The sequence below is a fragment of the Spermophilus citellus genome, assembly GCF_964194105.1.
Source record: "Spermophilus citellus genome assembly, chromosome: 8".
Classification (NCBI taxonomy): Eukaryota; Metazoa; Chordata; class Mammalia; order Rodentia; family Sciuridae; genus Spermophilus; species Spermophilus citellus.
Window position 1 is genome coordinate 66,094,768 of NC_138189.1, and position 25,498 is coordinate 66,120,265.

At 34.7% G+C, this 25,498-nt stretch overlaps 1 protein-coding gene across 1 annotated transcript in view; it reads left to right on the plus strand.

The window, feature by feature from the left end:
* LOC308654325 (uncharacterized protein) overlaps positions 1–16,200 on the plus strand; it is a gene marked incomplete at its 5' end in the record, with an annotated part of 28,270 nt that extends 12,070 nt beyond the window's left edge. Inside the window, 3 exons of the mRNA XM_081303547.1 lie at positions 303–404; positions 9,401–9,559; positions 16,053–16,200. Of these exons, the coding sequence (XP_081159673.1) occupies positions 303–404; positions 9,401–9,559; positions 16,053–16,190 (399 nt within the window). The 3' untranslated portion in view covers positions 16,191–16,200. The remainder of the gene's footprint in view (positions 1–302; positions 405–9,400; positions 9,560–16,052) is intronic.
* Between the last annotated feature and the right edge of the window lie 9,298 nt (positions 16,201–25,498).

The following is a 25,498-nucleotide window of genomic DNA, read 5'->3' on the forward strand; positions in this document are numbered from 1 at the left end:
GCCACAGCTAAATGTCTGCTCTTTCCCTCCAGTCCTCAAATCTGCTGAAGAAGGAAGGCAACCTCTGCAGTTGTACTGAATGAGTTTCTAGTCGGTACAGCACAGGATAAGCCTGGGGTAAACTAAGTTTTCATAAATACTGCATCTTAAAGTAGAAAAGGATGCCCTGCCACAAAAAAGCCAGAAATGTTTGGGTCTCTTAGTTTCTAGTTTCTGCTAGGCTTTTCTTCAAATGAATGTTTGCTCTCTTAATTCTCTAGTTAAAATTATCTATAGTTACATATTTCCATTAATTTCCCCAGGTTAGTGAAACTTTACTAAGAAATCCTTTGATGTCACAAGACTATTTTTCTCCTTCAAATGCAGTTGCTGCAGATTTTCAACAAGTACTAGGAAACTATATGGTATGTACTTCAAATTGTACTCCTAAATATCATTACTATTATAGCTAACAAATGAGTTTTAAGATCAGTAAAAAAGAATAAGAATTATATATAATGATAATGAATGATATTATAGTAAAGTTAATAAAGTGAGAAAAAGTATGTATTTATATACTATTATGTATTTACCATGCTTATATGTGAAAGAGGGAATAAATAAAAATATATATTTCCTTACTTACTGTTTAAAAATAAAAGGGAAGGGGAAGGATGTACCAAACACACTTAAGTGGTTACCATGTGGCAACGGGGAAAAAAAAAAGGATTAAAGTGACAAAAGTAGAATCCAGGCCTATGAAACTTGCATTTTAAATCTGACTTTGGTGTCAGGTAAATGTTTATATAATTATGAAAAACTATTAAGTTAAAATATAAAAAATAACCCTTACAAACTGATAAGAAGTCCCAAAGGACAAATACTCTATACTTCCACTTACTGAAGTACTGAGAGTAGTCAAATTCTTGGGAGAAGGTAGAATGGTGTGTGGGGATGGAAAGAGTGGGAACAGCAGTCAATGTCTTATGTGTATAGAAATTAATTTTGAGAAGACGAAAAGTTCAGCAGATGGATGGTGATGATAGTTGCATAATAATGTAAATGTAGCCGTGCACTGTGATGCACTCCTGTAATCCCAGTGGCTTTGGAGGCTGAGGCAGGAGGATTTCGAGTTACAAAGTCAGCCTCAGCAAAAGCAAGGTGCTAAGCAATTCAGTGAGACTCTCTCTCTAAATAAAATACAAAATAGGGCTAGGGATGTGGCTCAGTGGTCAAATGCCCCTGAGTTCAATCCCCAGTAATAATAATAATAATAATAATAATAATAATAATAATAATAATAAATGTACTAATGCTACATAACTATACACTTAAAAATTGTTAAAATGGTAAATTTCATGTATATATGTGTATGAGTGTATATATATATGTGTATATATATTATTGTAAACATTTGTTAATTTTTAAATAATTTTTAAAACTTAAAGCAAAATGAAAAAAAACTGTATGTTGATTAAAGGCTTATAAGATAGTAAAAATTTATTTCAAATGACTCTAAAAGATAGTAATTTGTATATTCCTAGTGGAATTATACCTTAATGAAAAAAAAAACTAAAAATAAATTTAATGGGGCTGGGGTTATGACTCAGTGGTAGAGTGCTTGTCTGGCATGTGTGAGGCTCTACGTTTGATCCTCAGCACCACATATAAATAAATAAAATATAAAATCCATTGACAACTTAAAAAATATTTAAAATACATAAGCAAATTTACTTATTTTCAATAGTCACATTTTAGTAATAATATTGGCATTGCTATTCTGAATTTAGTTTATAGAGATATAGATATATTACTTTGAATAACTGAGTTAAGAATCAAGAATCTCAGAAGGAAGATTTACAAATGTAAAATCAAAGAAGTTAAGTAAAACCTAATCTCAAGTTAAAAAAAATTTTTTTTCTTTTTAAGTTCCTTACCTATACTGAAAAAGGCTAAAAGCAAAGACTAAACCAATGTTCATGAGCCACCCAAGTATTTATGTTCTAGTCTGTAAATACCATTTTCCACTAAAAGAAATCAGGATCAATTACAGATATGGGGCAGAAAATTTAAGCCAGAAACATTTTGTCATACCTACCACAAAGACGCTCAGGTCAAAAGATAGGAACCAACTTGAAAAGACTACTTACTGCTAATGATGAAATATTTCAAGCATCAAAAGCAATATTAAATGAGCTGGGCATTGTGGTGCATGCCTCTAATCCCTGTTAATGGGTCCTATGATGAGGCAGGAAATTTGAAAATTTGAGGCCAGCCTGGGCAAGGTAGCAAGACCCTGTCTCTAAATAGAAAATAAAAAGGATTGGGATGTAGCTTGATGGTACAGTACCCCAGGTTCAATTCCCAGTACCATCAAAGAAGAAAGGAAGAATGGGAGGGAGGGAGGGAGGGAGGAAAGAAGGAAGGAAAAACCTAAATTCAGTGGATTGTAACACATTGAATATGTTAAATTTGATCAGTTCCTAGATACTATCAAAGGGGGAAAATCCCTCACTAGCATTTTGGAAAATACTCTAAATATACCCCATTACTCCAGAAACATAAAGGAAAGGGTCAAGCACTTATTCTTGCCTATATGAACTGTTCTTAAAAAAAAAAAAAACAGTTGAGGGTGTTGTGCCTCAGTTGTAGACTGCTTGACTAGCATGTGTCAGGCATTGAGTTTGATCCTCAACATTAAATAAATAAATGGTATTGTATCTATCTACAACTAAAATAAAATTTAAAAAAAACAGTTGATGGGGAGAAGTGTTTTTCTTTATGCAAGTATCCCAGCGAGTAAATGATGAAGTGATAAAATATTATTTTGCAATTCCTAATAAAATGATAGACCTAGACAATATTAATAACCAACCAAAAATCAGTGAAAAGCTTCTGAGGAACTTCATAATGGATGAAAAAGACTCCACATGCCAAAATCCACTGTTTTCTAGCCTTAAAATAAGAGATAGTGATGTATTTTCTGATGTCAGATAATGAATAGTATATAGCAGGACTGAAATTCTCTTACCAAGAAAGTCCATGGCAAGCAATTTCAAGGGGAAAAGAAAGGAAAATCCATGGATTAAAAGAAACTTTTTTTAAGAGAGAGAGAGAGAGAGAGAGAGAGAGAGAGGGAGGGAGGGAGGGAGGGAGGGAGGGAGGGAGGGAATTTTTAAATATTTATTTTTTAGTTTTCGGCGGACACAACATCTTTGTTTTGTATGTGGTGCTGAGGATCGAACCGGAGCCACACACATGCCAGGCAAGCGTGCTACCGTTTGAGCCACATCCCCAGCCCCTAAAAGAGACTTAAGAGAAATTTCAATCAAATGTACGTTTTGTGCCTTATTCAACAAAAGGACTATAAAAAATGACTTGTTTTTGATACATTTATGCATGAGCCAGGGGTAGAGCTCAGTGGTAGAGCACTTGCCTACCACATGCAAGGTTCAATCCCCAGTACCAAAAAAACATTCATATACAAGCTAGATATTTAATGATATTAAGAAACATTTTTAGGGGGCTGGGGATGTGGCTCAAGTGGTAGCGCACTCACCTGGCATGCCTGCGGTCCAGGTTCGATCCTCAGCACCACATACAAAGATGTTGTGTCCACCGAAAACTAAAAAATAAATATTAAAAAATTCTCTCTCTCTCTCTCTCTCTCTCTCTCTAAAAAGAAAATTTTAAAAAAGAAACATTTTTAGAAATGATAATGCTATTTATGGTTCTGTTTTTAAGAAAAAAAATGAACCATATCTTTCAGAAATTTAAATTGAAGCATTTCCAGATTAAAATGGTAGAAAGTCTGAGATTGGCTGTAAAATGATATATTTGGGTAAGGGGTAGCAATAAAGATGAAACAAGATCGACTATGCATAATTGGTGAAGCTAGGTGATGAGTACATAGGGATTCATTAAACTATTTCCTCCACTTTGATATGTGAATAAAAATATTTTAAGTATCCTTCTATTAGTTCCCTATTTGTATATACCAAACTTAGCAGACTAACACAACAGCCATTTATTATCTCAGATTTCCATGGATAAGGAATCCAGGTAGACTTAACTGAGTTCTCCGATGAGGGTCTCACAATACTACAGTCAATGTGTCAGTCTGTGTTCTTATCTGGAAGCTCTGGGGAAGAACTGGCTTCCAAGCTTGCTCAGGTTGTCAAGATCTATGGCCCTATAAGGATAGATATTTCTGCCAGCTGGTGGCTAGAGGATACTCTTATGTCCTAGAGACTGATGGCAGTTTATTCCCATGGCTGCTTTCTCAACATGGCTGCTTGCTTCTTCAAGGCCAGCAGAGGAAGCTCTCACTCCAGTCTAACAAGTTTTATATACGTGACATAATCACAGGGGTGACCTTTGTTCCTATTGGTTAGAAGCAAGTCACATTCAAGAATAAGGGATTATATAGGGATGTGACTCATTGGGGATCATCATGCAGTATGTTCAACAGAATGCTAGTCAAAATAACCAAGGTTATATGCTTTCATAATGAAATTCATATATTTTATTTTGAGGAATTCTGCATATTAAACAGAAGCAAAATATATTATTAGCATGGCTGCCTATAAACTAGCTACCATGTGAAAATGTTAAAAAATTAAACATATTTTAAGCAATTAACACATCTAAATCAAATAAATTTCTATTTTACATTTGTAAACAAAGTTGGCAAGCTTTAAATTATAGAAATTTTTATGAAACATTAAATTTCTTATAATAAAATGTACACAGGCCCCAAAATGTAGTTTTTAAATTGTGAAAATGTGTATAGATGTACCAAGTGTCATTGAATAGATGATGAATACTTTATCTTAACAGAGTTTAGATATTTCTCTTATATTACAATAAACTATTAAAAAAGAAGAGAAAAGGAACTAAAAGAAAACCAAGTATTAGCTATTTGTCTTGATTTGCTTGTATATACAAAGATACTATTTCCAAATAATGTCAAATTCATCAATATCCACAGTTAGAACTTCAGTGTAGTTTGGGGTGATACATAATTCAATTCAGAACCCTCCCTTTTTTACATCTAATTGGTAAGCCCCTCATAGAACAGCAATCGAAAGACACATGGCTCACTGACCAAGAAGATCATAGGTGTGTTTAAAGTGGATAAGATCATTTTCCTAGAACAGGGTTTGATTTTGTTTTGTTCATGTTGATTTATTTTTATTTTTGTAGTGCCAGGGATCAAACCTGGCCCTTGGACATGCTAAGCAAGTGCTCTACCACTGAGCTATAGTTTCAGCCCTGAGCAGGGAGTTTGAATATCATTTTCTTTTGCAAAAGTAGTAGCTATTAATAATGTTAGATAACATAAAAGTATGATAAAGAAATACAAATCTCTATAATCTGAATTAAAACCTCTTAACAATTTGGTACATAATATTCCAGAATATTTTTTGTGTGTGTCTGTAATGTATATAATGTAAGTTTATACATACTTTTGAAATAAAGAAAACTGGGTTTATTCATACAGTGGGTGAAGTTTTAAACTCTGGTACTTCTTGAATCTAAATCTGTTTGTTTGTTTGTTTGTTTATGGTGTTGTGAATCAAACCCAAGGATTAATACCAAAAATCCTAGCTAATGAAACAAGATGAAGAAAAGGAAATAAAAGGTATACTGTTTAAAAGAAAGAAATGAAACACATGGTTGTCAATGTAAGAAATCCAAGAGAATTGGTAAAAAAAAAAAAAAAAAACTCCTGGAACTAATAAGCAATTATAACAATGTTACAGAATAAAGAAGGAAGTTGTCTTCTGTGTACCAGCAATGAATAAGTGGAATTTAAAGTTAAAAACATAATGCTACTTACATTATCAATCCTCTAAAATGTAATGCTTAGATATAAATCTAGAAATAAAAGTGTAAGATCTTTTGAAGAAAAACTACAAAATGCTTGTTTTAGTCAACTGTTTTACTGTTGTGACCAAAAGATTTGATAAGAACAATTAGAGGAAAGAAAGTTTATTTGGGGGGGGGGGTCACAATTTCAGAGGTGTTAGTCCATAGATGGCCAACTCTATTGCTGTGGACACAGGGTGAGGCAGAACATGATGTCAGAAAACTGTGGCAGATCGCAGCTCAAAATATGAAATCAGGAATGAAAGAGAGAAAGAGGGGGGAGGGGAGGGAGAGAGGAAGAGAGCACATCAGCCAGCTTCAATATCCAGGGATAAAATATGTATCCCAAAGGCATGCTCCCAATGACCCACCTCCTCTGGCCACATGTTACCTGCCTACAATTACCACCCAGTTAATTCTTATTAGGGGATTAATGCACCTATTAGGTAAAAAAACTATTCTAACCCAATCATTTCACCTCTAAACTTTCTTACATTGTCTCACACATGAGCTTTTGGGGTCACCCCATAGCAAAACCATAACAATACCAATGAAAGAAATCAATGAAAAACTAAAAAAATGGAAGGATATACATTGTTCATGAATAGTGTGACTCAAAATCAATCAAGTTCTTCCCACTTGATCTATAAATGTAGTGTAATCACAATCCCAGTCCCAGAAAGATATTGTGTGGGTGTTGAGAAATTGGTTCTAAAATTTGTAGCTAAAGGCAAAAGACTGACCCAGAACAGCTTTAATTAAAGAAGGACAAATTTGAAAGGCTAACATTACCTGACTTCAAAATTTACTATAAATTTACAACAATCAAAACAGTATGGCATTGGTGCTAGAACAGACAAATAGACCAATGGGACCAAATAGAATGCCCCAAAATAGACCCATATAAATATGGTCAGTGGAACTTTGATAAAGGAGCAAGGGCAATACAGTGGAGAAAAACTACTATATCAACAAATGGTGTTGGAACTACTAGACATCCACATTCCAAATAATGAGTCAAGATAGATCTTATGCCCTTCACTCAAAATGGATCACAGACCTAAACATAAAATACAGAACTATGAAACTCCTAGAGGATACCATAGGAGAAAACCTAGATGGCCTTGGGTATAACAATAACTTAATAGAACACCAAGGCATAATTAATTAAAAAATTATAAGCTGGACTATATTAAAAAAAACTTAAAAATTAAAAGAATCTTTGATATATACTCTCAAGGGAATGAGAGGACAAGCTAGACTAGAAAAAAATATTTGCAAGAGACAAATCTGATAAAGCACTGGTATCTAAAATATATGAAGAACTGTAAAACTCAACAATAACAACCCAACTAAGAAATAGGTAAGCCAGGTATGGTGGTATATACCTTTAATTCCAGCTGATTCAAAAGATGAGGATTGCAAGTCCAAGGACATCCTGGGCAACTTAGACTAACACAAAATTTAAAAATTTTTAAAAGGACTAAGGATATAGAACATTCCTGGGTTTAATCCATAGAAGAAAAAAAAAGAGGAAAAAAGAGAAAGAAAAAAAAAAGATCTCAACAGATATTCACCAAAAAAGATAAAGATTGTAAATGGCATAAGAAAAGATACTCAATACCATATATCATTGGGGAACAGTAAATTGAAACAACAATGAAATACCATAACACAACTATTAAAATTGCCAAAATCCAAAACACTGACAATACCAAATGCTGACAAGGATGTGGAACAACAGTAACTCTTGTCCATTGCTGGTGGGAGTGCAAAAATGGTACAGCTAATTTGGAATACATTTGTTTCTTAAAAAACTAAACATACATCCCAGTGCAGTAGCACACACCTGTATCCAGTGAATTTTGAGGCTGAGGCAAGAGGATCACAATTCAATTCCCACCAATGCCATACTGTTTTGATTGTTGTAGATTTATAGTAAAACTTAAAGTCAGGTAATGTTAGCCTTTCAACTTTGTCCTTCTTTAATTAAAGCTGTCCTGGGTCAGTCTTTTACCTTTAGATACAAATAGCTTCAGCAATTTAACAAGATCCTAAACAACTTAGTGAAACCCTGCCTCAAAAAATAAAATAGGGCTGGGGATGTGGTTAAGTGCCCCCTGGGTTCAATCCCCAGTACCAAAAACAAAACAAAACAAAACAAAAAAACCTAAACATATTCCTTGATATTTGCCCAAATGAGTTGAAAACATGTCCATATGGGTACTTACAACAGCTTTATAATTATCAAAACTTGGAAGCAACCAAGATGTCCTTTGGTAGGTGAATGGATAAACAGTGATGCATCCAGGGCTGGGGTTGTGGCTCAGTGGTAGAGCATTTGCCTAGCACATGAGGCCCTGGGTTGGGTTTGATCCTCAGCGCCACACAAAAATAAATAAAAATAAATAAAGATATTGTGTTCAACTACAACTAAAAATGAATATTTAAAAAATAGTGATGCATCCAAACAGTGGAATATTATTGTTGCTAAAAATAAATGAGCTATACAGCCACGAAAAGACTTGGAGGAAACTTAAATGTGTATTAGTAAGTGAAAGAAACCAATCTGAAAAGGCTACAGACTGTGTTCAAATAATGAGCTCTGTTACTCAAATTATATGTAGCTCAGTGGTCAAGTGGTGGCCTAGCATGCTTGGGGTCCTAGATTCAATCCCCAGCACTGGAAAGAAAGAAAAAGGAAATTAAGGAGGGGAGGGGGTAAGGATGGAAGGTAGGGTAGGTAAGTAGATGGGGGGGTGTGCAGGGGAGGAGAGGGATCAGTTTTTTAGCTGGGTACAGTAATACACACTTATTGCCCCAGTTTCTCAGGAGACCAAACCAAGAGGATTGTTTGAGCTCATGAGTTTGGGAATAGCCTAGATAACATATCAAGACCCTACTTGAAAAACAAAAACTTTTATATGACATTCTTGAAAAAGCAAACTCTGAAGATAATAAAAACATCAGTGGTAGTCAGGGCTATATGAAGAAAAAGGTACAAGGATCTTATAGGCAGTGAAACTATTCTGTATGATTCTGTAATAGTAGATACCTGCCATTGTATATTTGTTTAAACCCACATGAAGTACAATACCAAGAATTAACCTAATATAAACTAGAACTGTAGGTGGTAATGTGTCAATGTAGGGTTATCAGCTGTAACAAATATACCACTCTGTATTAAAGTCTATTTTTGAAAATAATTAATTAAATAAACCCTCTGCTGATTGAATACATTAATGTACTTCCTGAACTTTTTTTTTTGAGACTAAAAGAAAATTTGAGTTTAGTTGATTCCTTACACAGTGAGATATGCCTTTGACACTTTTGTTTCAATTTGTATAATATAATGGATTTTATTTTTAAAAATAAAATTTGTAGGCTGGGGTTGTGGCTCAGTGGTAGAGCACTTGCCTAGCATGTATGAGACACTGAGTTCAATTCTCAGCACCACATCCAAATAAATAAAGATCCATTGACAACTAAAAAAATAAATAAATTAAAAATTAAATAAATAAAATTTGTGTTATATTTCACTTCTATATAGATGATATACAATAAAAATCAAGATGACAGCACAATTCCCACTATCAAGAGTCAAGTCACTGATGTAAAAAATGTTATGATGCAAAGTATTGATGTAATTTTGGAAAGAGACGAAAGATTGAGTATCTCCCTCAATAGAACAGATGATCCCCAAACAACTGTAAGTGATTCACATCTGTGTTGATGTTCAAACAGTGCTCCAGGTCATAAGATTGCTGCTTTTAAGACAAATTGCTATGAAATAATCCTGTCACAAATCTGTGGTTTTATAGAAAAAATTCTTGGCCAGGGAGTGGGAGGAGGTGAAGGGAGGGAGTAAGTGGTAGGAGTGTTATTGGCCAACTCATATAATTATATTGTGTGCATGTACAAATATGTAACAACAAATCCCATCATTATGTACAATTACAATGTACAAATAAAAAATGTAGAAAAAATTCTTAGAATGCAACTAATACATTAAAAGATTAATTATAAAACAATTTAAAAATAAAAACCAAATTAATTAGGAGGTGGTTATATCTATAAAAGAAGGATTTTTTTTTAAAGAGAGAGTGAGAGAGGAGAGAGAGAGAGAGAGAAATTTTTAATATTTATTTTTTAGTTCATGGCGGACACAACATCTTCGTTTGTATGTGGTGCTGAGGATTGAACCCGGGCCGCACACATGCCAGGCGAGCGCGCTACCGCTTGAGCCACATCCCCAGCCCAAGAAGGATTTTTTTACATTATGAAACAGAATAGTCAACAAATAAATTGCAAGGGAAAAAAAGAGGGGGAACTTATAAACAAATGGACTTAAAAGTTATATCAATTGAATGTGATTCATATTTAGATTTCAATTCAAATAAACTGTAAAAATGAAAAATTATAATTTTTTAAAATAACTAGATATTGGAATTCTGGATAGTAGATGATATTCAGGAATTATTAATTTTTAGGCATGATAATGGTATTGTGGCTATGTTTTTTAGAAAGACATTATTTATTAGAGATTTGAACTAAAATGTTTAGTATTGAAATTATATGTCCGGCATGTGGGTATAACAATGACTTAATTTATTCAGAATAACTGAGAAGCAAAGTATAAATTTAATAAAACTGGTCATCAATTGATAATTGCTAAAACTGAATGTTGACTATATAGGGTATATAGATGTTCATTACATCATTCTTTATTTTTGCATGTAAATACATATTTATTTATTTTTAGAATTTATTTAAATCCAAAATGTTTCCTTTTTTTTCTGAGTTTAGGGTTTGATCTTGGGGAGGCAAAACTAGAAGATTTCTCAGAGATTTGGTTATTTAATTAAGATTGCATGATCAAGCATGGGTGCCTAAGAACAATAGTTTGTGATCAGTACAATGTCTTATTACATCTTTCAGGTACAACATTATATTTCTCATTACATCATTCTATCAACTTTTGTATACCTTTGAACTTCTCTATTAGAAAATATTTTGAAAACTAGTTTGGAATTGGGCACAGTGGTATACATTTGTATTTCTAGCAATCTGGGAGGCTGAGTCAGGAGGATTGCAAGTTGAAGGCCAGCCTGGGCAATTTAGACCTTGTCTGAAAAAAATGAAAAGAGCTAGGGGGTACAGCTTAGTGGTATAGCACCCTTGAGTTCAATCCCCAGTACCAAAATGTAAACGCCCCCCCCCCCAAAGAAAAACTATGTACAAAAATGCTATATGCAGTCTCTCTCTTTTTTTTTTTTTTTTTTTTGGGGGGGGGTCTCTCTTGTGTTAGTTTTGTTAGTATTGTTAGTTTTATTTTCTCCTAATCTTTGAGGCCACTAGGTTTGAAGAGGAAGGCTATATAATCTAATCTTACTACAGGGCAGAATCTTTTTTGAATGGAGTTAAAATTCACAAAACTTAAAATTAACATTTTGGAGTACACAATTGAGTGACAATTAGTACGTTTACAATGTTATACACCCATCACCTCTACCTTGTATTTTCATCATCCCAAAATAAGGAACCTCCACATCCCTCAGAAACTCCCGCTCTGGCAGTCAGTAATCTGCTTTCAGTCTGTATAGATTCACCAATTGAGGATTTTTCATACAAATTGAATCATATGTGATCTTTTGTATCTGGATGCTTTCACTGGGGCTATAGCTCAGTGGTAGAGCACTTGCCTAGCACATGTAAGGCACTGGGTTCAATCCTCAGCACCACATAAAATTACATAAATAAAATAAAATAAAGTATTATGTCCATCTACAACTAAAAAAAAAAAGACAACGGACCAAAGAAGTTCTGAACTCAGACATCAGGTGCCATTGAGAACAGAGTGATCAGCATATTAAAATCAGATGGACTAAGAATCCAGCGACTACTCATGAACCTCTCCCCAACTCTGTTTCATTCGTGCAGGAGACTAAGCCAAGAAAAAAGATCAATGGATATCCCCAATTAAATGGGCAGGTCCATACCAGATTTCTACAGTGAAGTCCACCAATGTCAGACCTTATTCACAAGGAGCTCCCAGTCAGTGTTTGGTAAATCAACAAGTCATGAGTTATTTGTGGAAAGTCTTAATAATAATAATAATAATAATTAGACCAAAAGAAATGGGTGGGGGAGAACTAGACAAAATAGATAATACAGGAACAGCTTCATTTAAAAAATTCTCTAACATTTTGAAAGAAATAATAGTAGTATATTCCTGAAATGCCAACATAAAGCTATATAAAAATACTCATAAAAAAGAGTTTTGAAGCCAGGCACAGTGGTGCATGCTTCTAATCCCAGCAGCTCAAGAGGCTGAGGCAGGAAGATCTCAAGTTCAAAGACAGCCTCAGCAACAGTGAGGCACTAAGCAACTTAGTGAGACTCTCAAAATAGGCCTAGTGATGTGGCTCAGTGGTTGAGTGCCCCGAAGTTCAATCCCTAGTACCAAAAAAAAAAAAAAAAAAAAAAAAAAAAAAAAAAAAAAAAGTTTTTGGAAATTAAAATAGTACTAAAAATGCAAAATTCAATATACAATTACTGTAATATAAAGTTGAGATATTCTCTTAGAAAGTAGATCTTAAAGAGAAAGATGATGAAGTCAGAGAATCAATCTAAGAAATATAACATGAATAACAGAAATTTTAAGAAAATGAAGACATCAGAGTAATACAAGAAAAATTTCTAGAACTAATATGAATGTCTAGATTCTGTGAACAAAAGTCAAGATCATAGCTAGACATGTTATCTTGAAATAATACAGTATTAAAAAGGAAAAAAGTGATTCTAATGGCTTTCAGAGATGAGGCAAAGCAAAAACAAAGACTTAGCAGTTAGAATGGCATCAGATTTCTCAATAGAAATACTGAAAACTAAAGAAAAATGGAAAACTGCTTTTAAAATTCTACTGGAAATTATTTTTCAAACTAAATTTCTATACCCAAACTACCAATTCAGAATAAAGGTAGAATAAAGACATTTGTAGGTATGTAAATTCTCAGAAACATACCTCCCACTCACCAGTTTAAGGAAGATTTTGGAAGATATTTTCCACCAATAAGAGGAATAAGAAAGCAAAATATGTAAGATTGAAAAAACAAAAAGACAACACAGAGAAGGATTATCCTAGGATATTGGAAAAGCAATATTCCAAGATTAAAACTATATAAGAAATCTGGAGCCCAGCAAAACCAGATTACATAAGGTCAGAAGGCTCTGTTAGGGACTTCCTCAAGATAAAGCAAAAGGATCCAACACAGGAATGAGCAGACAAGGGATATATTTCACTCCTTTGGAGCATTTGGGAATGAATTAATGGTATGTTAAAAACTAATAAACAATATTTTAATTATGGATATAAAAATAAAGCTGGGCACCACGGTGCACACCTGTAATCTCACCAGCTCAGGATGCTGAGGCAGGAGGATCTTAAGTTCAAAGACAGCCTCAGAAATGTCGAGGTGCTAAGCAACTCAGAGACTGACTCTGTCTCTAAATACAATACAAAATAGGGCTGGGGATGTAGCTCAGTGGTAGAGTGCCTGAGTTCACTTCCTGGTAGCCAAAGGGGAAAAAAAGTCAGGTGTGGAGGCCCATATCTTTAATCCCAGTAGCTTGGGAGGCAGAGGCAGGAGGATCATGAGTTCAAAACCAGCTTCAGCAAGAACAAGGCACTAAGCAACTCAGTGAGATCCTCTCTCTAAATAAAATACAAAGATGGGCTAGGGATATGGCTTAGTGTTCGAGTCCCCAGAGTTCAATTCCCAGTACTCCTCCCACCCACAATTTTTCTTGGATTACTCTGATGTCTTCATTTTCTTTTCTTAAAACTACACTGAGATTTCATCTCACCCCAGTTATAATGGTAATCATTAAAAATATAAGTAATAATAAATGCTGGTGAGGATTGGGTAGAAATGATACTTGTACACTGTTGTTTGGATTATAAGTTAGTACAACCACTATGAAAATCAGTATGAAGTTCCCTCAAAGACTAGAAATGGGGAAGTACTGAGGAATGAAATTGACCAAATTATACTGATAATATTGAGTGTATTACAAATAACAATAAAAAGGGAAAAAAAGAATGAGGAAAAAAAAAAACTAGGAGTAGAACCACTATATGATCCACATAGTCCACTCCTTGGTATTTATTCAAAAGAACTGAAATCAGCACACTATAGTGACAGTCAAATGTTTTCTCTCATGTGAGGAATCTAGAGAGAATAAAGAATTTTTTTTAAAGGAGGATCTCACATAATAGAAGATCGATAGAGGGGTGGTAGAGGATCAAGGGGAAAAGAAGGGAAAGAAATGGGAAGAATTGGGGGACAAAATTTACTAAATCATACTATATGCATGTATAAATATATCACATGAATCTCACTTCTACATATAATTATAATGTATGAGTGAAAAAGTTATACATGTAACTAGGCACAATGGCACATGCCCGTAATCCCAGCTACTTAGGAGGCTGAGGCAGTAGGATCACAAGTTCTAAGCCAGCCTTGGAAACTTAGTGAGACCCTGTCTTAAAATTTAAAAATAAAAATGACAGGGAATATAACTCAGTGGTATAGTTACTGGTTCAATCCCCAGTGCCAAATATAAATATGGTGAATAGGGAGGCAGGGACGGAAAGGAGAAGTACTAGAGAATGAATTGGAGTAAATTATACACATATATATATCACAATGAACCCCACCATTAACATATAATTAGAATACACTAATCAAAACATTTTTAAGAGAGCTAAATGTTTTTCTTTCATCGGAAACAATGAAAAAATATGTGTATATGTATGTATACGTGTGTGTGTGTGTATACCTTCTAGAAATGCACAGAAAAAAAAAACTCTGGGAGAAAATAAACAGTTAAATGAGATACATTCAACAAATCCTTAGAGCCCCACTATATATCAGATACCTTTCTAGGACAGGATTTTTCAACCTCAGAACATTTTGGGTGGGGTATTGTCCTGTGTATTGTAGGACTTTCTCAGCAGCATTCTCGCTTCTCTCCACTAGATGCTGTTCACACTCCCTCTAATCTGAAATAAAAAATGACTGCAGACATTGCCAAATATCTCCTGGAGGGCAAAAATTGAGCACCATTTCAGTTGAGAACTACTATATTAAGTAATAGGGATTCAGCAACAAAATAAAAACTCAAAGTAGTTACTTCTGAGAAACAGATTTAGGAATGGATGGGGGTAGAGTAATAAACTATCATTAGTCAAATTCTGACTTCTCAAACTATATACATGCATAATATATATTCATTAAAAAAGGGAAAGCAGATTATTTAAGAATATAAAATCCATTTATACTTTAACTAAATTTTCAGCTGGGCATAAATAGTGGTGCACACTTGTAATCCAAGCTACTTGAGAGACTGAATCAGGAGAATCTCAAGTTGAAGGCCAGACTCAGCAACTTAGTGGGACCCTGCCTCAAGATGAAAACTAAAAGGGCTGGTAATGTAGCTCAGAGGTAGAACATGCCTAGGGTCAGTCCCAGTCTGTGTAACACACACACACACACACACACACACACACACACACACACACACACAGTGGTCAGTTTCTCAGTGAATCCTCAGTCTGTGATTCTGCATGGTAGGTTGTCTCATTCCCATCTTATAGATTCATTCATTCATTTAACAATTATTCATTGAACTTCTGCTGTATGTCTGCACTGTCCCATGCTGGGAATATATCAGTGAGTCAAACAGACAAAAATCTTGCGTCCATGGAACTTGTTTTCTGCACAGTACCTGTCCTTATGTAATGCTATGTAAATTTTACTTATTGTCTAGAATGTAAAAAATTGAAGTGGGATGTCTAGAATGGAACTGGAGAAGCAATTTTAAATAGATTGTAAGGAATGGTGGGCCTTTAAAATCGTGAAGGAAGTGAAGATGAAGAAACTGAAGCTGAAAGAATTAGGAACTTCTGCAAAATCACAGTCAATAAAGTTAATGAAAATAACAGCTAAATACAAGCACCTAGAATCTTGATACATCACTTTATAAAAGCTGCAGGGTACTGTTATAACTCTCTTGGAATTGGTTAAAACCAAACTAAATCTGTTCTTTCATCAGATAGCTCTCATTAAGTATTAGAGTGAGCCCATTAATGTAGAAATGAAAGTAAAGCATTAAATTTGTGTTTATTTTTATTTCAGGCCAAAGAATTGCAAAACACAAGAGAAATTCATAGGAGGCTATGGTGGAAATACTTCAAAAAGATTATAGTTACCAGCATGGCAATTCTCCTTTCAATTATCATCATTCTTTTAAGCACAAATGTAATACCAACTTGACACTTCTCCCCACCCCAACAGGTACCAATAAATTGTTATATGTAATTAGAGTCCTACAACAATTAGGAAAATCTTTCTCTACTTGAATTGGAGGAAAGTAGTAGTATTTCCTTGTCCCTATGGTGCCCCTTGACTGTCTCTGTACTTCTTTCATTTCTGTAATACTGTTTGCTCTTTGCCACCACTCTACTTCTTCTCCAGCATCTCTTCCTTTGTAAAGATTAAGAACATTGGGGCTTAATTAAATTTTCAGCTGGGCATAGTGGTGCACACTTGTAATCCAAGCTATTTGAGAGACTGAATCAGGAGAATTCTCAAGTTGAAGGCCAGTAACCCCAGCTACTCAGGAGGCTAAGGCAGGATCACAAATCTGAACCCAGTCTGGACATCTTAGCAAGATCCTGTCTGAAAAGAAGAAAAAGGTCTGAGAATACAGCTCTGTACTAGAGGTAGAGCTCTGTACTCCTGGGTTCAATATCCAGTACCAACCTCCCATTTCCTGACGACCCCCCCACCCCCACCCCCCCAAAAAAAACAGAATCATACTGCCAAAGTTCAACTCTTAGCTCTGCCACATATCATCTATGTGGCTTTGGACAAGTTAGCCTGTATCCCTTGTCCCTCACCTGTAAAATGGTATTAATACTTATTTAATAGTTGTTGGTATGTGATCACTCACATGTTAACTACTAACAGGAAAATGACTGCATTAATACCAGAATCACAGACTGAGGATTCACTGAGAAACTGACCACAGTACATCCAGATTGCCATGAGTGAGAATCATGCCATTACTACCATTAATACCTACATTAATAAATACCTCAACCTGAAGAGAAATGATCTTGACCTTAAAATACCCCTAGAAACATGAGGACTGCCCCAAAATGTTCACCTCTTCTACATACTTATTTGAAATGAAAATCCAAGCCTTTGTTTTAGATGAAACATTTCTTTGTGTAAGGTTCAAAAACTAGTTAACTGTATCATTTTCTCTCAATCCTGTCCATCTAACCAATCTACAGCCTTTGTTGTTTTTTTAATATACCCCCATTCAGTAACCTTACATCACCATGCTTTAATAATATATAACTTTACAATTGCAAATAAGGTGTGATGAGTTCTATTTCCTAAGTGGGAATATGAGGTCTGAAGTCAGTTTTAAAAATCATTTAGTGATTCATGAGGAACAGGAGATCCCTGACTACAAGATAACTCATTTTAACTGTGGCAATGATCAAACATAAGTATTTTAAATAGCCACCAAGCTTCTTATTCCTCCCACATATTATTTTCCATTCACAAAATATTTTTAAGAGATTTGAAATGTTAGAAACTTTGTATGCAGTTTCTGTAGTTTTCACAGGAAAAGGGAAGTGGTTGGATATCGACTCTGATAACAATGTTCTAAGTGCTTTGGGAGAGGGTTATCCTGAGTTTTATAAAGACACTAAGGCCAACATATAAATGGTATGAGTTCATATCACCATCTTTACTTTGTACATGAGAAAACAGCCAAGTTGATGACATATTCAAGGTCACAAAACTAGAAAGCTGCAATTTTATTAAATACTATGGTATATAGCCACAAAATTCATGTTTAACTTAAGAATATGCTGTCTAACTTCTTAGTTGTGGGTCAGATACAACAGTACTGCTTTGCTTATTGTCAGTTTGGTAGGTTCTTTTAGGGAAAAGATAAAATTTGAATAGTAGTATGGATGAAGAAATTTCACTTGCATTATTTTTGTTTTGGTACTAGGGGACTGAACCCAGGGACTTGTACATGCCAGGCACTCTACCACTGAGCCCCCAGCCTCCCTGCTGCCATTATTTTTATTTTAACATTTCTCTAATTTACAATCATGTACAAAATAATAATTTGTATGCTGACTGAGTACTACCATAATTACTGCTAGACAATCATGAACTTCAAAGATAACCTTATCTGTCCTCTCATCATTTTATATATTAGGAAGCCACACCTAAATTAATAGTAAGCTTTTTTAAAGTTCTTTTTCAACTTGCAGCATATTTTAAAGTTATCATCCTAGTTCCAGGCAAGAGGTCCCATAATATTTGTTTTTATATGCAATCTTAAAGAGTTTAGATTTATGAGCTGCCTGGAAATAAGAAAAGCAGTCATTTACCAGTCTTCCCCTATTATTTGTGCTAGAGATGAAAGAAACATACTATGACTGTCCGATTTTTCATTCACTTGTGCAAACATTGTTGAGCCCCTACTCTGCACAAGTCTTAACAATTAGGATTTATTCTAAGTTACCACATATATAAAAATAACTAATGTTTGAAAAACAGAATAATATCTTTATGCAGAAATATAAGACATGGCCCTAATCCTAAGGAAAGCTTACATCCCAGTTAAAAGGCAAGTGCAACAAAAATACACATGTTAAAACAGCAGCATTGTGGCAGGCTGCATGGCAGAGGAAGAATCATCATCTGAGGAATATGATCTACACAGGCTTGAGTCACTTCAGGAAGGTTTCACAGGTTATAAAGGGTTGAATTTGGATCTTACTAGAAAATGAATTCACGTCAATAGGTAAAGGCAGTGAATAACATATAGATATTTTTAACATTTATGATGTGCTAATAACTGTTAAGTATAGATATTTTTTAATCCTCTCAACCACACTGAAATAGGTTCATTTTCACTTTAAACATGAGAAAATCAAAGCACAAGTTTTAACTTGCCTGAATCCCTGGTTTAGTGAGATGAAAGTGGGTCAACAAATAAACACTGCTGGCTGATAGGGGTGCATAGATAGATAGTCTATCATTCATTCATTCACAGGGCCTGCAGCGTCCCTCTCCAGTATGCTTTCCTTCACTCCTATATTGCCTTCTCCAGTTCTAACCTCTCTTCTGAATATCAAACTATTTTCCAAATCTCTACTGGATATTCCTATTTGGATACCATGCACACACTTCCCAACCTCAACCATATATTCATCCTCCTTTCTTTACAAAACCTACTTGTTTTACCATATTTTCTCTATAAACGTCAACACAGCTATCCTGTAACCTAGAACCATGTTAGCCTACCTTGACTCCTCTTGTCATTTTCAAACAAGCCACCAAAAGCATGGGATTTCTCAAAGCTTCTGAAGATTTTTAAGTCAGGAAAGCCCAGAAAAGCTACAGAATCAAAAATAGGGAGTCATCTGAGTGCCCAGGCAAGCTTTGAGAAAAAGCACTAATTCCCATCATAGTTAACATACCCCACCCCCACAAGCCTGGCCACATCATACTACTCTTCATATTGTCTACCCATCTCACATAGGCATTTAATATCTAGTACCTTTTCATATTCTTGATTTCCATATTCACTTAAATACAGTAATAGAATATAGTAATATTAACAAATGTGGAAGCTTTGAAGCATCAGAATCACCTAGAGATCTTAATACGGATATTTGGGCTACAAAACCCTAAAAACTCTGCTTCATTATGGGATGGGGCTTCAAAGTATGTTAAACTTTGTAATAAGGTTTAATAATTACCAACCTCAAAGCATGTTAATATCCATGCTTGAGGAAGATAAAATTTTACAGTTGGAAACAAACGGTGGATTTCTGAACCATTCATTATTTTATATTTATTTAAAATTTTTAAAAATCTTCTAAATAGAAAGTCCCATACATTTTAACAGATCTGAAAAGATATTTGAAACTTCTTTGGAAAGTCTGTATTACCCCATTATAGAATCAAAAGTCTATCAGAGAAATCTCACTGTAGAATTATGGCAGAAACTAGAATTTATGAAACCCATTGTTTAATACTGGCCTCTGATGTTTTTTGTAGAACAAAAAGGCAAACCACAAGCTGGTTACAAACACAAAGAGGTCATTTGTTGGGGAGCAGAAGACCTGCTTGGCACTGCACCATGACCTCTCTTGGCAGGCAAACACTAGGTGACCCACATTCTGTTAAACATTGTCAACACACAAAATGAAATGGAATAGTCAAAACAATACTGTTAAAGACTTTTGAGCATAAACATTTTTGCTATTACACTTCTAACTTAATTTACCATTTCCCAAAGGGTTTGTAAACAAATGAAAACAGTAAATGCATACTAACACTTTGAGTGGTCTCACTACATTTGACAGCAAACCCAGCAAAAGCCAAAGACTAAACATCCCCATACAAAATCTTCCTGTTCTCAATATCCCACCTCATGCACGTTCTGGAGACAAGAGGAATTGCTGTTTTTCTTATATCAAATTCAGTGAATCTTCAACTTGCAACACATTTTGACTTATTGTACATAAATTAAATCTTAAAAGGATCTCTTTTAAAATTCTTATGTCATGTTTCAATATTATGGTAGTTGTCCTGTCAACTAAAACTAAGACCTATGTATTTCAAGATATTAATCCAAGAGAAAGCTTGTTTAAAAAAAGACAATGCGAAAAATGCATGAGTGCTGTAAGAGTTTAATCGTAAGACAAAAAGCACTACTACATTATAATTTGAACATAAGTAATCTTTCATAAAAGAAAATTTAGTGCAAATTAAAACCCCATGAAACCCCACTATAAACTTCAAATAAAGACTATATTTCTAGAAATGGAAACACTGGTTCCAGTGGAATTTGCTTGGGAAGAGTATGTCTTGAAAATGCTAAACGGTACAGAAAACATCACGTAATTTAAAATCAAGTCAACCAGGTTCTAAGAAAAAAGACATGCTGATAGGTCTTAATACATAAAACTAATCGATTAGTAGTAGCATGCTTTATATTATCAATGAATGTAGAGGCAATTTACAACAAATTTATGAGCATTTCAAAGTTTAATTTACTGCCTTAATCAACCTCTTAACTACACTGTAATAAAATCAGTCATATTCCAAAAAAAAATTTTTAGTTAAGGTTCCACTTCATTAGTCTCCTACTGGTATTTTATAAAAACATGAAGGTGTGGAATCCAAGGCCATCCATTAAAAAAAAAAGCAATCACATTATTCCTTGTCTCAAGTATTTATTCAAAGCAGTTTCCATGACATGTTAAATGTCACATTTAGGTATTGGCAGTAACCAACCTACCAAGTTCTGTCCCAACACTTGTTTTTCTAAGAGAAATTTGAAAAGGTCAGAATAATCTTGATCTCAAATTCTAGAATGCAAAAGGAATACTGCTATGATACAAAATAAGATATATACAAATTAACCTTGAAGTAGATTCTCTTCCCAACATCAAGGGAGTTGTTTCCCCAAACAGAAACCTATAACCTCTATTATCACTAAAGAATTAGTGCCTATCTGTCTTATTTAAATGAAGACTTTTAACAGATTTGGACTGTTGTAACAAGAACACCTAATTCCTCTGAAGAATTCACCATTTTTAAATAGTACAGTAATTTTGTTAAAATCCTTTTCCCATTCCCTTGTTACATCCATCATCCCAAATTTTCAGCCTTTACAGGACTTACTGGTGAAAACTCACCAACATTTAGTAGTTAGGATCTGCTCTAAATTATAGTCCACCAGGTCCCACATTCTTTACCTAAGTCCACCTATGAGAGGCTACTATAACCACATAAATTCTCTGGAGATCTTAAAGGGGTGCTAAGGTCAAATATATAACCAGCTCAATTCAAGACAACAGCAAGTCAATTTCAGTTACTGGTTACCCATTTGTAATGCAATGGATGACTAAGATCAGTGACAAACCAAAGGTACAAAGAATCAAGATACAGAAGATACAGAGAAGGCAAGTACATTGCCTGTAATAATAAAATAAAAATTAACCCATGTTCTCAAAGCTATAGCAACCCACCACCTCTCTTGCACCACTCAGTAAGCCACCTGATACACTCATTAGAATGCTAACAATCTTGGGTGATGTTCATGCTAGACCATGATTAAAATGCTGACTGGTGTAACTATCAAATGTGTGCCCTTGTCTTTCTACAGGAGGTAAAAGTAAAAACTCAAAAGCTTATGAAACAAACTGTTAACTCTCACCATCTTAACATTAGGGTAGCTAAGATAACTTGGAATATGTAAAAACAATCCCAGTCAACACCAATAACAATTGATTAACTCTAATACAAAGGACCTTCAGGCCTCTTTGAAATGCCAATCAGATTATAATCAATCCTTCCCCAGTTTACCAGATTATAGGCAACTGAGAATTAAAGGCCAGGTAAACGAAGTTTGCACGACGAGATATTTATCATGCTATAATCATTTTACTCATGGAACTTCTCAAGACTATGCTAAACCACAATAGCTCAAACGTGACTGGTAATGAATGATATTACGTTCTCAACTTTTTTTTTTTAAAGTAGTTTAAAAATAATCACATTTAATGAATAATTTAGGGTAATTCTTCAGTTATCACACTGACCAAATAAATTTTCTTCACTGAGATTGTGCATTTCGACAGTATCAAGTTGAACTAACCCCAAACCTAATAAACTCATACATATCAGGATCAACGAAGATACTGTAGTAGACGGTGGATTTATTCCTTGTTGTTTACAAAATTCCTAATACCTTAAAACCCAACAAACAAAGCAGTCCCCAAAATAAACCCAAGCAATAAAATAAAAGCACATAAACTGAATTTCTAATATACAGGATGCAAAGGCCTAAAACTGGATCTTAATGTAGTTGAGACTATCTCAGTGTAAACTGGCACCTGAACAGATGTTCCACCTACAGTGGACTAGAACTCAGGCACCACAAAGTACAATGAAAAACTACCATCACAACGTGAAAAATAATAATATAGTTTAAGTCTTGCAACCTTATAATACACACTGAAGTTTAAGAAAGGAATAAAAAGACACAGAACCCTAGGAAGAGAAATGAACTCACCTCGTAGTAGATACCTAGTTAAACCAAAAGGGATCAAAATTTGATTCAGGACCAGTCCCATTACCTGAAAATGTAGTTGGTAGTTTCAAGTGGATCAAACAAGAATTGAAATCAAAGCTACATAACAGTTCATTAATATAACAGGATGGTTCTATAATCATCTAGCCAACTACTTGTGAATGTTGTTGGCCAAATTCTAGAAAGATACTGAGCTAATATTTTAATTTATCTGCTGCCGTTTGCCTAAATCTTTTTACCAACCACCCCAAACTCAAACACCCTCTGAAAACCTACTAAAACCTAACAATTTCAAAGAAAAGGTTACAGGAAAGACATTTAAAAACATGCAAAGCCTATTAACAAATGCTGAATATTCTCAGCAGTGAAGACATGTCTCAGAAAACCAGGAACAGAATTCAAGCAGGAGTCAATAAATGGCAGCCCAAGTACCAGTACAAATATAGGTAAAAGAGGCATAACCAGAGTTGGTTAAATATCTAACAATCTTGATCATCCTCAGTATTGCCAGACAACTGATTCCTCCATACTCAAGAAATCTAATCTCAGAACCAGGTGAGAGAGCATTTTTTGGACTGAATAAGCAGTGATGAAATGGGAATCCCTCAGCCTTCCCCCTGTAACCCGAGGATCAGAATACCGGCAGATCGGGGCTGGGGATGTGGCTCAAGCGGTAGCGCGCTCGCCTGGCATGCGTGCGGCCCGGGTTCGATCCTCAGCACCACATACCAACAAAGATGTTGTGTCCGCCGAGAACTAAAAAAAAAAAATATTAAAAAAAAAAAATTCTCTCTCTCTCCTTAAAAAAAAAAAAAAAAGAATACCGGCAGATCAAGTTTTTATGACTTCAGACAGGATAGAAGACTTCTCTGTTGAGCCTGACTAGCTAGAGAAAACAAAGGATATTTCTAGGGGTTCTTCAATAATCACTATAAATGCAGATCGCTCAGTGAGCAATAAACCTTGCCGAGTTCACAAGCTCTACTCCAACCAAATGTTCAAAACATCCAATTAGTTTAAGTGCTCCACTTCTGTGAGCCTCAAATCACCAAATATCTGAGAAAAATCCCTAACTAGAAGAAGCCAAAGCAAGAGAAAAAACAAAGCATCTTGGAGTAAACTCTTAAATATTAAGTATCACTGATAAACTGACAGATGAGAGGGGTACAAGAAATGACTGACATTTTTAAAGGTTGAAAGATTAAATCATACAAGTTGCTCATGAGAGAGTGAAATGGAAGGGAGAAAGATGCTCAGTAACAAGAATTCCAGGGACAAAAGACTGGGGTGGTTAATCAATTCGTTAACATGCCAGAACTGAAGAGCAAGTTTATAGAACGTAAGATCCAATGAGTGTCCACGATGTTATCGATAAATAAACTCAAGACAGTCATGAAATTTAAGAACACTAGTGATTTATAAAAAAAAAAAAAAAATCCGTAGTGATTAGTAAAAATACTTAACATGTAAGCTCAAGACTCAAAAGTAATATCAAACCTTTGATTCTCTATCCTGTCATACCAGTTATCTAGTTAGGGTATATAAACAGGAAGGTTTCAAAGCTATCTGAATTTGTGTTGCACCAAAACAAGCACTTAATCTAGGAAAAAAATCTAAAGTGAAAGGCAAAGGGAACACGAGAATGACAGCAAAGCCCCAAATAGTTACTAAACAATTAGAGGGCAACCAGTCCAGACCACACACAGTATGGAAAACCATCAAGCAAAACATGAAAATGCTAATTACCAAATGGATTTGTACCAAGAAAAATCTTTTGATGGTTAATTTGAGAGAGAGTAAGTGCCTGGTGAACAGAAAAATGCTTATTAAAGTCAAGATACACCTAATTGGATCTTAAAAGGGGACTCAAGTAAACAAAAAATAAATTCCAAATTGAGTTGTTTTTCCACAATCCTATGTGCAACTTTTATAGCCAGGAGAATAACCTCTAAAATTTAAACATGAAAGTAACAGGGTCAAACAAATCTGAGTACAGGTGTTAAGTTTTTCTCATTTTCTACTGATGAGCTGTGCCAAAATATGGGGCTTATAAATATTTTAACCAAGAAACAAAATTAATCTAGTACCATTTCATCACTTATACTAAACTTATTTTAAATCCAATCTGAAATCTGTTACGGTTTTTTAGGGGGAGCAGAACTGGGGATTGAACCCAAGTCCTCACAACATGCTAGGCAATCAGTCTATCACTGAGCTGCATCCCCAGCCCAATCTTTTTAGAAGATTTTGATTACATAAAAGAAGCATACTGCTTCTAGAAAATAAAATAGTGGCCTAACAACTCCAACACAAACTCTTTCCAGAGGTCAACAATTTTTTTCTGTAAAAGGCCAGAAAACAAGTGTTTTAGGCTTTCCAGGTTTGTTAAAAAAACTACTCAACTCTGCCATGTAGCACAAAAGTAGCCATACACAAA